The following is a 15234-nucleotide window of genomic DNA, read 5'->3' on the forward strand; positions in this document are numbered from 1 at the left end:
TGGGTTTTGTCAATAAATCTGATGTTCACACATAGACTTTTTGTACAGTTGAAAAATGCCACAGATCCTCCAATACTCTACATTAACAAATGGGATATATTTGTCATACAGCGTAAGTACAGAGTAAGAAACATCCTTAACAAAAAAAAAAATATATATATTATTTTTCTAACTGGTTCTTCAAATTCCTTGACTTGTTCTCGAACAAGTGTTTTTATGTTGATTGCATTCAACCTCAAATCATTCATTTAAGATTACACACAAATTAAGTATGTATGTGAATTCCACACCAGCATCCATAACAACACATGCTCTCGCTTTTCAAAGTGCCATAGCAAATATATCATAGCTAAACTTCACATCACTGACTTCAAGGATCCTGGGAACAGGGTAATCAGTAGAGCGGCGGCTGCTTTAGCACTCAGTGGTTTAGCTCTCCAGGAAGATGATCTGGTCAAGCAAACACAGCAAGATCCTCCTTGTATGTTGCTAGGTGACAACCCAGCGGAGCAGGATGTCGTTAAGACAGGAGCTAAGTGAAACTGTGAGGAGTGTTACAGGGCTCCAGAGACGCAGCACCAACGCCACCTCCTGCAGGGGCAACCACACTGCAGTCAGAGCTCATCTCTGGGGGAGAGAAGAAGTATAGCAGCTGGGTGTGAGCAGTACATTGTGGTTTAAGATTTAAAGGGGAAAGGTGTTTCCTTACCCTGGCCACTGGCGCCTCTTGTCAGTCAGGGGGACATAGACCACTCCCATCAAAGCTTTCTTGAGGAAGGTGCCGTCGCTCTGCCGATCGTACTGTTCTAGCACCTGACTGCCACCATCAGGGCCTACTGGGAGAACCAACCGCCCACCAGGCTTCAGCTGCTCCAAGAGCTGCCATAAGTGGATAAACAAAAAAATAAACAAATAGGGCTCTTAATGTGTGTTAGTCATCCAGGTTAAGGCATAAATTCAGTTCGTCTTAAGTCTATGTGTTAGAAGTTCCTGTTTAAAGCACATTATACATTTCTTTTAGAGACCTTTTTGCTATTGATACTGTAGATAAAAAGCAGTTTGTGTTAACCTAAACTTGAAATAAGACTTGAGTGAATGAGTGCATGCGTTGTTTTATTCTTTATTCTATTCTCGTAAGAGTAAAAGACAAACATGTCCTTACAGCCTTGGGAATAGTAGCTGCAGCTGCTCCAACATGAATGGCATCGTATGGCGCTCCATTTGGGTAGCCAAGTCTTCCATCTCCCACTGTCGACAGAAATGGGTATGACTTTAATTTTATTGTCTAGCTATGTGGTTTAAACATTTATGACTGAAAGAGGACTTTCATGCTTCCTGCCTCACCTACAAGCTTGATGCGTCCAGAGGACAACAGTTCTGGGTCATCAGCTTGCACGTTTTTCACCGACATTTGAACCAGTTCGTCGATGTGTTCAATACCAACCACTCTGCCACTGGGTCCCGTCTACATAGGACAGAAAAATCTGTTTTCTGTTGCACTGGGTCATATATAACACACTGGATGAACATGACAAGGTTAAACCTGAACTTACCATTCTTGCAAAGCATGCAGTGAGATATCCACTTCCTGAACCTACATCCAGTGCAGATGCTCCTTCAACTAGCTTGTCGCTTAACAGCTCCAACGCATGAGCATGCTGTCAACAAGGAAATCTTTGCTAAACTGTGCGTATGCATAATTGTAAATTAGTTAGTTCTACCAACTGTATAATACATCTCAGTTATCCATTTGACAGGGTTTGTTACTCACCATGTGTGGTGCACTGATGGTCGCTCGGAAGCCTGATAGAAAAATGCCATAACACACTATCAGACATTCTTGCACATAAAACATATTTTATTCTGAAACACAACACATTGACTGTACCTGATAGAATATTGTTAGGTATAACTATGTATGTATTAGAGTGTCTGGACTGAGTACCTATGGACTGAGGAGAGTCTGCGTATGGATAGTCCCTGGTGTAGAGACCTCTGTCAGTAGCCAGCATGGCATCAAACACTCTGTCACTGCGAATCACCCCATGACCTGGAGGAGAGAAGAAGAGGAAAGGACACTGATGTAAATGGACGAAAGCAACCCTACGACTTAAACCAGTCTATGGAAGTTATATGGGAAACACTATTTGGGTGGGAATGACTCAAGTCCTTGACATCGGCCTATTACCCCTTAGCCTGCTGATGAGCTCTGGGTTTGTTTTGCCGCTGGACATCCACGCCATGGTCCGGGACAGCAGCACACCCATAGGGACAGCCACTACTGCCAGGCGCAACACTGCTCGCATCTCCTACACTGGATCTCCCTGCAGTGACATTATCAGACCCCTGGGTACATGACACACACACACGGTTGCATCCTCCCTGTGTTAATTTGGGCAATTTGTTACAGGTCTATTAATCATCCCAAGCAGACTGAGCTGAATGTGGCAGAGCAAATTATTTACAAATTAAACTGAACTTGACAGTTAGCCAGCGAGCAGATCCAGCTCCAGTTTACATAAGTAATAGCGAGATAACGTTGCATTATGAACAAATAATATCACGATATAGTTGTCAATAATGAGTTCAGTGCGTTAAATCGTAAAAGGCGCATAAATACAACAATTCAACAGAGGTCAGCAGTGCTTGTTTACCTTAGTAATTCGCCACCGTTCTCTCTAACGGAGACTCACTTCCTGGTCCCCTCCTCTGCGAGCAAACAGCACTTGGCCAATAAGATACCGACCTTTGCGAATGAGAACGTAGCTATCCAATCACAGCTTGGAGCAGCTTGATGGGCAGATTCAAAAGCCAATCACAGCTTGGAGCAGCTTGAAGGGCGGGCTCAACATCCAATCACGTGCCACCTAATAGGAAGTAGGCAGTCAGTTGTTAAAGATTGTGGGTCATGGATATAGATAGCTAGTGAGGCTAAACTTTAATCTTTTATTCATATATCAGCCGAAATAACAGAGATTTCCACACTGGTAAGACATGTTTGTTATTCGTTAAGGTGATAAACAGCTTAAGAAACAGTTGAAATGCACATCGATAACCCATAAAGCAGGCTAGACACCAGTTTGCTGTTTATGTAAACAGAAATCAGTTCGCTTTTCCTTTGTATTTCTATAAAAAAGTCACTTGTCGTATGAATTTACACGTTTGAACGGAGCGACAAGAATAAAACCGCTGACAGAGACAAGCTAACAGTAAATACTTCTTTAGAAACTGATGTTTGTTGACGTCTGTTTCACCCAGTGACTGCAGGATGATTGACGACTTCGAGAATCAGGAGGTCCGGTCCAGCGGGGAGCTGTGGTCCGAAATCTGCTCCAGTCTTCCGGAGGTGCAAGCCGAGGCATCGCCAGAGACAAACACGGAGTTTAAAGACTCTTTCCACCCTGCAACACAAGTCGGGGTGCGGGTCAATGGACAAGCAAATGGGACAGACCTCACTACCCCCGGTGCAAAATGGGAACCGATGGAGGACTCTGAGATTTACATAGCCACTTTAGGTATTTTCCTGCTTTCAGCTTCCATTTAATCCTCAAGTCCGTAGTCATATCAGTATAACGTGCTTTATATTGCAAATTTATCAGCCTTGATTTTTTACCTCTATTCATCATCTGTGACAGGGTTTGGGGTTTCTCCCACACATATCCAGTTCCCTACAACCGTAAATACTATATCTACCAAACAGAATCACAATCTGTGTAGACAAAATACAGGTTGACACAGGAATTTTTTTGGCCTGTTGGTCTCTGACTAATTTACCTAAAAATGGTATGAATATTATCAAAATGTATGAAATACATTGCATTAACTGTGCCTTATTTTTTTTCTCTGAAGGTTTTGCCTTAGACTTCAGGGACATCATTTATTATCATGATTAATTGGTTTTGCGATGTTCTGCACATGCGGCCATATTACATGCGTGTCATTTCTCAGATAGACACGTTTCCTTCAAGAGCTGTGACACGTGAAAGTGTTGGTTTTTGTGATTTGTGCTGCACAATTAGCAGTAGGCAGGCCTTTGCTGGTGAATTTTGAGTCAACTGAGCATGTTGAATCATTGGAGGAGGGAGAGATCCCTAACCAGTGCACAAAAATAGTGTTTCCTCTTTTGACTGATACATACAGACCAGTTTCTGGGTCGGAGGCACAGAAAGCAGTTTCTTTCGTAGTCTTTTGTGGTTCGTTTGTGTCTAGACTAGGGCTGCACGATTCTGGAAAAAATGTGAATCACGATTTTTTTGCTTAGAATTGAGATCACGATTCTTTGGCACAATTTTTTACACATGTTTATTGCAATAATGAACCCCAACAAAACAAAACAAAAAAAACAAACAAACATTCAAATTGTCATTCAAGTTGCCTTGCGGTGCAGCAACGAGGGCAGAACACACTTTGCAATGCACCTCAGACTGTTTGTCATCGTCTGGCTTGAATCCAAAATACTTCCACACCGCTGAATGCAAACCTTTTTCGGGCACGAGTTTGGTTCAGGTCTGTGGGTGACTCTCGCCACTACCACCTGGGGTTTCTTTGCCATCCTGTTAACTTTCTTTACCGCTGATTTCTCTCTGCTTCTCTTCTTCTCTCTGCTTCTCTTCTGCACTGTTTCCACGCACTCAACCGCAGGCGGGCTTCCTCCACTGACAGAATCACCTGTAGTAAGGATGCTTTACCATAGGTCGAAGGAGCAGTCAGCGGCAGTGCTGCCTTTAGAGGTGCTTGAAAAAATCCGGGAATAAATGGGAGCATTTGTTTGTGATGCAACCCGTGAAATAAAATGCTTAAGAACTGTTGTATTTTGAAATGAGATCACATGTATCTATGTGAATCAAGATTGCGATTTTTTTTAACGATTTATCATGCAGCCCTAGACCTAGACAACGTGAGGTGATGCCACAGCTGGTCATTGCAGCCACTTTTCTAAACAGTTGATGTTTGTTTTAATGTGTCTGGGTCATGAGAATCTACATTTTCCAGTTGCTTGAGTAGCTTTGTTGTCTCTTGTTTCGTGAGTCGGTGGCTTGTGTAGTCACAGAAGGACGCTGTCCGCCTTTTCTCTTGTGCCATTAACACAGCTCATTTTTTCTGATGTTTCCGGTTTCAGGCGACACTTATCAGTCCTGAACAAATTCTATTCTTATATTTAGGCCAATTTGTAAATCGCTTGATGAATTGGAAAACTATAAAGCCATATAGAGAAGTCCTGCATCTTCCACGTAACCTTGTTTCACTTGTGAAGGTGTAATCATTTTTTGTTATGCCATGAATTACAGATATGATGTTTGACCCAGCAAGACAACAGAGTCGTTTGTTATAAAACTGATCCACTGTGAGGCTGTGAGGATATGTAATTAGAAAGACTACACACGTTCAGTAAAGGGTTTCACACAAAGCTAAGTGTCTGCCTTGTGAAATGACAGTATTTATAGTAATATACAGTATTTCCACTTTGCTGCAGAGAACCGCCTGAAGAAGATAAAGGGCCAGTCCAGTGACGTGACGTCCAGGGACATGCTGCGCTCCTTGTCTCAAGCTAAGAAAGAATGCTGGGATAGGTTCTTGCACGATGCTCAGACTTCAGAGCTCTTCCAAGGTGGCGACATGGATGAGAGGTACGACATGACACAAGATTTTAAACGTGCCACAGGTTCTTTTGCACATTTAATTTATATTTTTTATAAACTGTTATAAATTTAGTCTTTTATCAGTCAGCAGTTTCCACACATGACTCCTAGCACTCAGCTTCATAGGCTCATCGTAACGCCTTTAACTTTTTGTGTACCTCCCTTCCCAGTGCTCTTGAGTACTTCAAGAGGTGGTTGATCCCTGAAAAAGTGGCCATCAGCGCAGAGGAGCTGGAGTATCTGCTGAGGCCGTCTCAGAATAAGGAACCGGCAGCGTTGAGTCAGACACAAAGCGGAGAGGACACAGAGGGAGAGACACACAAGCACGAGGATGATGACACTCACAACCCAGAAAAATGAGTGTGTTAAAATAGAAACCCTGAAAGAAGAACTAATTTGTCTTTTATTCAAATGGGTGACTTGTTACACCGACTCTCATTTGCAGCAGTGTTATGTCATTGCAGTGTTTCGACCAAAGCTTTTGTTCACAGCGGTCTAAAAAGCAATTAGTCTGTCATCATCCACTGTATCCCCAGCAACTGAGTGTTAAGTACTTATTCAATCACGTTTGTTTTCTCCGCCCTATTTATGCCTTTAAAATACACAATAAAGCATTTGAAATTAGACATGTTTGTCCTGTAGTAGCAAAATTACCATCTAGTTTGTGTCTTCTGGCTCTCTACTTAAATATGCAGATGTTAATGAAGGACCACATACAGTGTCACATTATAAATCAGAGCCACAAAGACGTCAGCAGGGCATTATCCAGTAGAGGCATAATTTCTCTGTTTTTTTTAATGAATCGTGACTTCCATATTAGAAATCCATGTGAAGAATGTGATCATATTCCAGATAATATTGTAACATACTGTGTAACATTTTTATTGCCGTCATGTTCCTTTTACATATAAATAAAGTTTTACCCGCGTTTAAATACAGATCATACAACTGAGTCTGTTTGTTCGTTAATTTGTCTGCTTGTTCGCTTGGAAAAAGGACAATTGTTCTTGTGTCTTTTTAAGGACCAATTGTATTTTTTTTCGAAGTGAAGACACCAGCTGGTTCTTATCTCACGATGGGTAGGAATTTAGCTTAAGAGCAATGTTATGAGGAATGCATTCTGTGAATGAAGGTATTCACAAGTGCAAATCTGTATGAAAGCAAGAAAGAAGGAGTGTGAGGGAAGCTGCTCCCCTGTGGACTCGACAAACACCATCTGCCTAAAATGGACAAATCATCTATGTTTAAAATAGTTTATCCAGTGTGTTATTAACGTAACATCTACTCGTCCCCGCTAACTGAGAGCAATGTTGAAACATGAAGATATTTAGACGTTACCAAAAAGTCTGCTCTCAGTGTATGTGTTCTTTATATGAACGTGAAAGAATACTACTATTTTGCACCTGTAGAAGACAATCTGACAAATGAAGTAACCTATTTTGACAAATTACTAACATAGTAAAGTGAAATTGAAAGTTTATATACACACACACACACACACACACACACACACACACACACATATATGAACGTTATAGGAGATTGATGCAGATATATTCTTGCAGCTGAATATTTTATTGTTTCAGTGCATGTGTGTGACCATAACGGACCTTCCCTGGGAGCTAGTTTGTTGATATTTATTGAGTGGACTTACCTTGTGCGGCAGGGAGGGCAGTGCTACACCTCAGTGAATAGAGAAGGACAGAGGATCATCAGTTCTTCTTGATGTGACCCAGAACGAGCTGGCAGGTGACACCACACATGCATGTGGGCATTTCCTCAATGTGACTGAGACTATATGACCAGGGCCCAGAGTCGGGTGAGGGGACCCAGCCTCCGAGAACCACCACCCCATGCGAAGGATCTTCCAGGTTGTCTCTGGAGGCAGCTCGGAAGAAAGCAACACATTAAAATCTACAGCTGGAAGGAAAATTTGGTAATAATGAGCCACTGATATGAAAGGCTTGGATAAACTATAGAGCTCAGTAGCACCGTAAGCCAAAATAAATAGCCACAAAACAAGGATATCATGAGCCCCATAAAGGTAAAACGCATTACCAATGCTAGATTGCAATGATTTCCCCTTTAACCAAGCTGGGATGATCATCTCAATTTGTGTTCATTTGAATGACCGCAGCCATGGCTCCTTCCCGTGATGTGAGTCAATTGGGGTCCTTGACAAGAAAACCGTATTGAGCCCCTTGATGGGGCTCCTGTCTATCTCCTAGGACACAGAAGACTGAATAAGTGAAATCACCCCAGTGCAGCACAACAAAACAACCTCATCTCTCTTTCAAGTGGAGCGCATATTCTGCCTCTTACCGCATGAAGTGGACTTTGTTTGCCTTATTATTCATGTAGGTACTCATTATTCTGTATGGACAGCTACTGACAAACCTTCAATGTATATAATCGACTGAAGACTCAGGTGGCGGAAAATGAAAGCGTGATCGCACCATTCTTTGATTAAAATGCAGCTTCCCTCCCTGCAAGGTGTTAATAAAGAACCCATTTATTAATTTATATTTTTCAAACGATTTCAAAGGCGTAAATAAATGAAAGAACACTTGAAATGAGAGCTGAAATCCTTGCCGCAAAGTTAGAAAGGCTTTACCGTGCACTACTGTGAGTCACTGCAAATCATTCATAGTGGGCAGCCTCCCCCTCAATCTCCGCAACGCAGCAGAGGCTCTGGTAGCTGTTCACACCCATCCAAGACCTTAAGGGACGCTGGGAGTCACACAATCTACACTTAGGTCTACAGGCGCAGCCACCAACCTAAAGGAAATTCCTCCTAGAAAAGGCCTCCTGTTAATAAGCTACGTCCCAGCAGCAGCAGCGGCAGCAGCAGCAGCTTCAGCCCATGATCTGTTGATGTATTCCTACTGAATGTGGCCAAAGTAAATAATGATAAATGATCAAGGAAGAACCATCTCTGAGGCTCATGTCACTCACATTTGCGAGTCCTTCCGAATTTTGGGATTCAGCTTCTGCACAGGTTTTCGTGATGGGAGACGGTAACAGGTCAGTTCAGTTCAGTTCAGTACAGACAGACGTCTTTTCCTCCAGGAACTACACCGCCTCATGAATCAGTAATGGCCCCTTGAATATATGGGAACCAGAGGCCATGTCTTGCTAGACAACAGCCTAGAGCGTTTCAGACATGAACTTTAGGGCATGTGAAATCTGTCAAGGACAACGGGAACAACCGGCCTCGCTCTGCATTCACTGCAACGACAAGATAAAAGTAGCAGATCCCTTGTAGTTCCATCAGGTGGACGTCTAACAAGCCACTTGTGACTGACAAGGGGATGGACGCACGTGAGTGTTACACGCTGTTCAGCATGTGTCTCTGGTGGCACGGTGAGAAAGGAGCCTGTGCCTGTCACGTGCCGCACCCTTGGGTTGGAATCACAGAGGAGGTTGTGACTCAACAGACCACCTGATCTAGCACTACAGTGTCCACTACAAGACCCCGCAGCATTTGTATTACTTGGTGGGTATTGCTGCGATAAAAGAAATTGCATTCTCGACAAGAAAGAAAGAAAGAAAGAAAGAAAGAACCCACCTGGTCTTCTCCGGGGAACTCACAGCTCAGGAGTTGGATGAATCCACCAAAATGGGCTCCAATCAACCACAGTCCTCATGAATGTCGAGATGAGTCCACACAACACAGCAGCCTGTGGAAGGAGGAGCTGCATGATCTGCATTAACAACAGATGTTATTTTGATGAGTCACAAGCAAAAACCCAAAAATTATAAGTGTGAGAAGGTCAAATGAAAGGAAAGGAAGAAAAAAAAAGGAAAAAAGTTTTACTTTTCTGTGATTTAATTTCAAACTTCAAACCAGAACCTTTAAAACCAGAAGGTGAACTACGCAATCTGTTCTTTTGGTCTTGTAGCTATTCATAACGTAATGTTTCGTCACTAGTCAAATAGCTCACAGATCCATTAAAGATATTAGTTATATGCTTGCACATTATAGTTTTGAATTATGCAATTTTTTTTTTTGTATAGAGAGAATGAAGGCAGCATTTATAAGAAAAATACCCAGAAACACACTTTAGCTGATAGGGGAGAAAAAAAATAAAAAAGTAAATGGGTGGTTGGGATTTGTATGCAAATTGCAATGGTTATAAATAATATCCTGACTGGACTATATTAAAATTCAACCCAAACCCGGTAATAACGACCTTGTAAGCCGTGAGCATTCTGCCCACACATCCCCATCACAATTACCAGCGAATCCATTCAGACCGAGTGCCACACTTTAATGCCTTAACCTGAATTTGATCAGAACAATTAATGTGCCCAAAATCAACGTAGGATAATTATGATTAGGTCTTTATGGACATCCTCATTGCCTTCACAATTTGCCTTCTTGTTCCCTCAAGTGGCGCTGGGCTGATGATTTAGCCCTGGGCGACCTGCTGCTGATACTGACGCCGGTTCTGTGTAGCGCCAGGACTCGAAATTTTTAAATCACTTCTAGCACTGGGAACATTTTATGTGTGTACCGCCTGAGAAAAATCATGACTTGTGTCTTAATTGTTCAATTTGTATCCCATTTCCCCGATGCCGCTTTCTTGCCATGTTTGTCTAGGAAGTGGCCGCATTGTGAAGGAGCTAAAACCTGGAAATATGAAGTCCTTTCATTCAGAATGAGCCGGGGCAAGTGGGGGCAGATTATTCAAGATTGTCCGTCTTATTGGCATCTTTATCAAAAAAATTCAGCTCAGAGATGTCCGTATGAGGGCAAATTTATTTATTTATTAATTTATTAAACATGAGTGACAGAGGAATAATATCATAAAATGTGTCCATGTATATATATAAAATCTTAGACATATCAGAAGTCCCTCTAGACACATTAGAGTGATTCCATGGGAGGTAATATACCATAAAACAGAGCAAGTTCATTATAAAGTTCTTATTTATTAGCAGAGCTGGTTTGCAGCCCCCAAGATGAATATTAAAGGGTGTTATAATAATTTTAGAAGGCATCCCTTTTTTTTTCTTCCCAACGTGATGTGACTCACGCACATGAACCCGTACTGTATCCTCTGTAAGAGAGAGAGGGGGGGAGAGAGACAGACAGAGAGAAAGAGCACAACCCTTTATTCTGAAGCAGAACGGGCTGCAGGGAAGAAGTGAGGCTGCACAATAGTGGGGACCCTTGTGGAGAGAGGACGCAAACAGGTGCGGGACTCATGTCTTTGAGAGGTATTTTGCTATTTGAGAATTCATAGGTAGGAGCCAAGTAGCTAGGAATTGTGAATTGTGAATGAACGTGAAGTCTGAAATGTGACGTGCTGTGATAATGGTTAAGTTTATCATTGATGAAGTGAGCTGAGGCGCTGAGTTGATGCAAAACAATCAGATTTAACCAGTCTTATTTGGGAATTTCAGATGTTGCGTCATCACGAGAAATGCTTCGGTCATTAATAATTATTCATTATTCGTCCTTTGCGATACAATGAAAATCTAATGTGACTGCTGCCACATTTAGTTAGATGCTACTCAGAATCTGGTCAATCTGACAGGATTAATTCTGTGATGCTTTTCACAAATGAAACTGGTAAATAAAATTAAAAAAAAAAAACATTGTGGCTACAGGCGTTATTATGTAAAAGCTATTCTAGTGCTCTCACGTTCATTTAAAAAAAAACAAAAAACAACAATAATCATGGAGACCAAATCTTCATACCGTAACAGCCAAGTCTCTGATTCTGCTGTCACAGGATGTGGCATTCATGCCTCTTTTCGCACTACACAGTCACATAACATAATGTGTGATTGTGCAGCACTCTATGCAGATCATGTGCACAGATGTTTCTGCAGATGTTCAGGGTGACAGTTCTTGAGAGTCAGCTCAAGGAAAGCCAAAGTCAAGCTCGTGTCCGTGGACCGGACGGACGAGTTCTGACTGGATGTGCAACTCGCTGTAGCGAAGAGGGGATGGAAAATATTAAGAGAAGAAATGAGAAATAAAAGGTCAGAATGAAGTGACCGTGCTGCTGTTGTAGGAGAGGGCAGAGAAGCTTTTTAATGAGATCGATCGACTGAGAGATTAGATGACAGACACTAATTAGGCTGTTCACATGTGTGATTTCTACAGATTTACACTCTCAGTATGATGTCACTCTGTTTACAGTCAAATAATAACCAAAATATGTGTTGGTTATTTGAAGTAAATTTCTTGTCATTCATCCTGCTTCTGCAGCTATGGACTTATGGAAGCCGCAGAATCAGTCCAGGAGCAACTCATCGACTCCGGCCTCTCCCACCTGCTGCAACTCCTCTCACCCCGTCTACTCCACCTCCCCGTTATCGTCTCCTTCCTTCTCTGGCCTCGACCTCCTGTTTAATCTGAGGCTCCTCTTCATCCCCCTCTACTCTGCCGTGGTGCTGATCGCGTGCACCGGCAACCTCCTCCTCCTCTTTCTCATCTGGCACAACAAAAAGAGACACAACACTACAAATTTCCTCATCAGCAACTTGGCACTCGTTGACCTGGTGATGTGCATCTTCTGCGTCCCTTTGACAGCAGCCTACGCTTTCGACAAGCGCGGATGGGTGTTCGGATACCACATGTGCCATTTCGTCAGCGTCATGCAGTCTGCGGCCGTCTATGCAGCGGTCCTGTCCCTCATGGCCATCGCCGTGGACCGTTACGTTGTTGTAGCTTATCCCATCCGCAGGAGAGCAGGATGCCAGTTCTGCTGGGGTCTCGTGGTCATGATCTGGCTGTCCTCCCTGGCTTTATCCACACCTACGGCGCTGCACACAGTCTACCTGGACCTGCGGGCTGCAGGCCTGCAGATGGCGGTTTGTGAGGAATTCTGGGACGGCCAGGAGCGAGAACGGCTCGTTTACTCCTGCTTCATCCTCTTCTTCTCCTACTTTGTCCCCCTGGCCGCTGTCTCCATATCCTACTGTGCTATATCCTATCGACTGAAGCAGAAGACCACATTGAGTTTGACGGCGTGTCCAGAGCTGAGATCTGCTCGGGGAGTCTGGAGCAGACGGAGGAAGAAGACCTTCTGCCTGCTGCTGGTGTCGGTCGTCTGTTTCGCCTTCTCCTGGCTGCCCTTACAGGTGCAGATGAACAAAACGTGACACGCACGGTTCGATGGGCATAGAGAACGTGAATAAACACATTCACCACGGATTGGTTCTACATCGTGGGGAATGCCCCTGCTAACTTTACCGTCAGTTGGATAAAGAGATTAATGTCAATTTTATGTCCTTGGGTAAAGATGTAGCGTTCTTAGCATCCGTAGCAGGTTAGCTAAAGAGTGTAGCTTTGTCCAAAAGTTAAAAAAAATAAAATAAATTGCCAACAAGTGGCTGAAAAATAAAGCCAAGTCCCTCAAATAGCCATAGCTAAAAAGTGACTCAATCCCATAGATGTAAATGTTAAAATGCCCAATTTTACACAATGTCAACAACTTGGTACGAAAACGCTACAGCTAATGTCCGCATTCATGAAAACTGTAAGAGCGTGAAATTATACATGACTTTAATTTATATCAAGGCTTAAAATGATGCATAGTCATGGGCACCCTGCAGGTTTCAGATACTTATTGTGGTTTACTTAATAGTTCCAATCGTTCCAACTCAACAAATTTTCTATTCGTTCCTTTAATTCCACAGGTTGTGAACCTGATTCGTGACCTGGACACAGACTTCTCCATCTTGGGGAAGAATTACGTGAATGTCATCCAGGTATCCAGTCACCTGTTCGCCATGAGCTCCGCCTGCTACAACCCCTTTATTTACGCCTCCTTGCACGACAAGTTCCTGTCCTACCTGTGTCACAGCTTCCTGTCCCGAGGCAGGGGAAAAGGCAAGGACAGGGCTCAAGTCTCCAGCATCCTGACAATGTCTCAGAGAGCGCCGCGCCTCCACACTTCCACCATTGTAGCCGATTTACCGGGTGCTGTTATAATTAACATGGCTCATCATGAAAACTACACTTAAGCAGTTTTTTTTTTTTTTTCTGATTTCTGATGTTTTTTCTGCAGCTCTGCTGGATGAAACTCGCTGCGCGGCATTGCTGAAATCGGATACAATGCCGTGCATTTTCCTCTCTCCAGATTTAATCTTTGAAGAAAGCTTCATCGTGACAAACAAATAGAGCCAAAGGAAAATTAGTTTGCAAGGGTTTTCCGGTAACAATGTGTACAGCTTATTATGGTCACAAACAACACGGGTGTAAAAATATCAGCCTGCTTTGATCGGAAGGATTTCTCTGTGTTATGTATATTTTAATAAATTTTCTGAACCTCTACGGAAAAATATGTTATTTTTAGATTAGAAATTCAACTTTGCTCTTGTCTTTGCAATATTCCCATCTGATTGCTGTATTCTCATCGCTAAATTGTTATTTGTCACCTTTTGTCCACCTTAACAGCTAGCATATTGGTTTGTCTGTACGTACATTGCGTGTGTAATGTGAAGTCTGTTTTGTCCAGTTTTGCTCAATAAAACCGTTTATTTAAATCGTCTTCCCTGTTTCATTCACTTCAAGCTAGTTAAAATAGGCACATGGAGGGTTCCTGTGATAATGAATAAATAATGCACTTCTGTCATTCAGCTCGCCCTTGAATCGCTGAGCGCTTTTCACACTTTCAGCTGTGACATTTGACGAACACAACGTACGCGCAAAGTCTGCCGCGCGTTGAAATGTCAACTTCGAGGGGATGACAGGAAGAAAAAAAAACACATCACTGTCCACTGCAATATATAAACAAATATGAAGATTAGAAACATGCAAAATATACAGAGTTAAGGATTCACTGCACCGTGTGTCAAAATGTGACGCATAAGTCGGGTTTATTTGAATGCAGACTGTAAAGCTAAGCCAGCGGCTAAAGTTGTTTACCTGCTGAATACAAATACTCTATGTATAACATTACTGCAAGACATTTCTGTCCAAAGAGCACCGCTCTCGAAACCAGATGTGGAGAAATCGAGCAGTGAAACGAGCTGTTTGGTGACTAAATGCATCGTTGCAGAGTTTCCCAGCAACTCCAGACCTCATTTACGAGCCTTGGATGTGTTGTGACCCCAGACATTTCAGAGCTGGCACTCTGTAACAAGCAACAGTGTGAATGTGATGATGGCATTTTTCTGTATAGTTCCTGTTTCAAGGATACGAATGGACTGCTATATTTAAATCCACCTAGAGATATCTACCACACCAAGAAAGCGATGTATAGTTGTATACTACAAACGTCAGTATAACTTATTGTCCAAGTTATTAAAACGAAACGTCTGTCTCTAACGAAGGCCACCCAAATTGAAAATAAAATGATAAATAATACAATTTTTTCAAAGAGATTCTGATGTTTTAAATATAAAAACAAAGATGCGACACTACCACTCCACTATGTGTCTGTTGTTTAAAGCCATTAATGTGCAGTTACATCAGAAAATAGCACAGTCAAACCTTCAGACTGGTATCTACAAAGGGACTAGTCAATCAAAGTCATTTCCTTTATTTGTGTGTACTTTATTTTGGATCTTAAAACAAAAGCCGTCTAATGCATCTCATTTGAAATGTGTTCCCCTCTTTTTAGATTTTATCTGG

At 42.4% G+C, this 15234-nt stretch overlaps 3 protein-coding genes across 5 annotated transcripts; 2 read left to right on the plus strand and 1 right to left on the minus strand.

The window, feature by feature from the left end:
* Positions 1–78: 78 nt before the first annotated feature.
* pcmtl (l-isoaspartyl protein carboxyl methyltransferase, like) lies at positions 79–2733 on the minus strand. Of its 3 annotated transcripts, none has more exons than XM_047610638.1 (9): positions 2655–2733; positions 2189–2324; positions 1946–2050; positions 1772–1803; positions 1554–1658; positions 1345–1465; positions 1163–1248; positions 710–879; positions 79–591 (listed from the first exon to the last, which is right to left on the minus strand). In XM_047610638.1, the coding sequence occupies exons 2-9, from the start codon at positions 2304–2306 to the stop codon at positions 555–557; spliced, it is 774 nt and encodes a 257-aa protein (XP_047466594.1). In that variant the 5' UTR covers positions 2307–2324; positions 2655–2733; the 3' UTR covers positions 79–554. The 3 variants fall into 3 exon arrangements, with proteins under 3 accessions (XP_047466594.1, XP_047466596.1, XP_047466595.1); XM_047610640.1 differs by having other exon boundaries at positions 79–627; XM_047610639.1 differs by having other exon boundaries at positions 2189–2346; positions 2655–2715.
* Positions 2734–2851: 118 nt separating this feature from the next.
* Positions 2852–6581, plus strand: ccdc32 (coiled-coil domain containing 32). Its single transcript, XM_047610641.1, has 4 exons — positions 2852–2987; positions 3259–3515; positions 5474–5627; positions 5810–6581. The coding sequence occupies exons 2-4, from the start codon at positions 3269–3271 to the stop codon at positions 5997–5999; spliced, it is 591 nt and encodes a 196-aa protein (XP_047466597.1). The 5' UTR covers positions 2852–2987; positions 3259–3268; the 3' UTR covers positions 6000–6581.
* Positions 6582–10778: 4197 nt separating this feature from the next.
* prlh2r (prolactin releasing hormone 2 receptor) lies at positions 10779–14051 on the plus strand. The gene is made up of 3 exons (XM_047611540.1): positions 10779–10838; positions 11863–12737; positions 13296–14051. Exons 2-3 carry the CDS (start codon positions 11865–11867, stop codon positions 13620–13622), a joined length of 1200 nt encoding a protein of 399 aa, XP_047467496.1. The 5' UTR covers positions 10779–10838; positions 11863–11864; the 3' UTR covers positions 13623–14051.
* The last annotated feature ends 1183 nt before the right edge of the window (positions 14052–15234 follow it).

The sequence above is a fragment of the Mugil cephalus genome, chromosome 17 (genome assembly GCF_022458985.1).
Source record: "Mugil cephalus isolate CIBA_MC_2020 chromosome 17, CIBA_Mcephalus_1.1, whole genome shotgun sequence".
In the NCBI taxonomy this organism is placed as follows: Eukaryota; Metazoa; Chordata; class Actinopteri; order Mugiliformes; family Mugilidae; genus Mugil; species Mugil cephalus.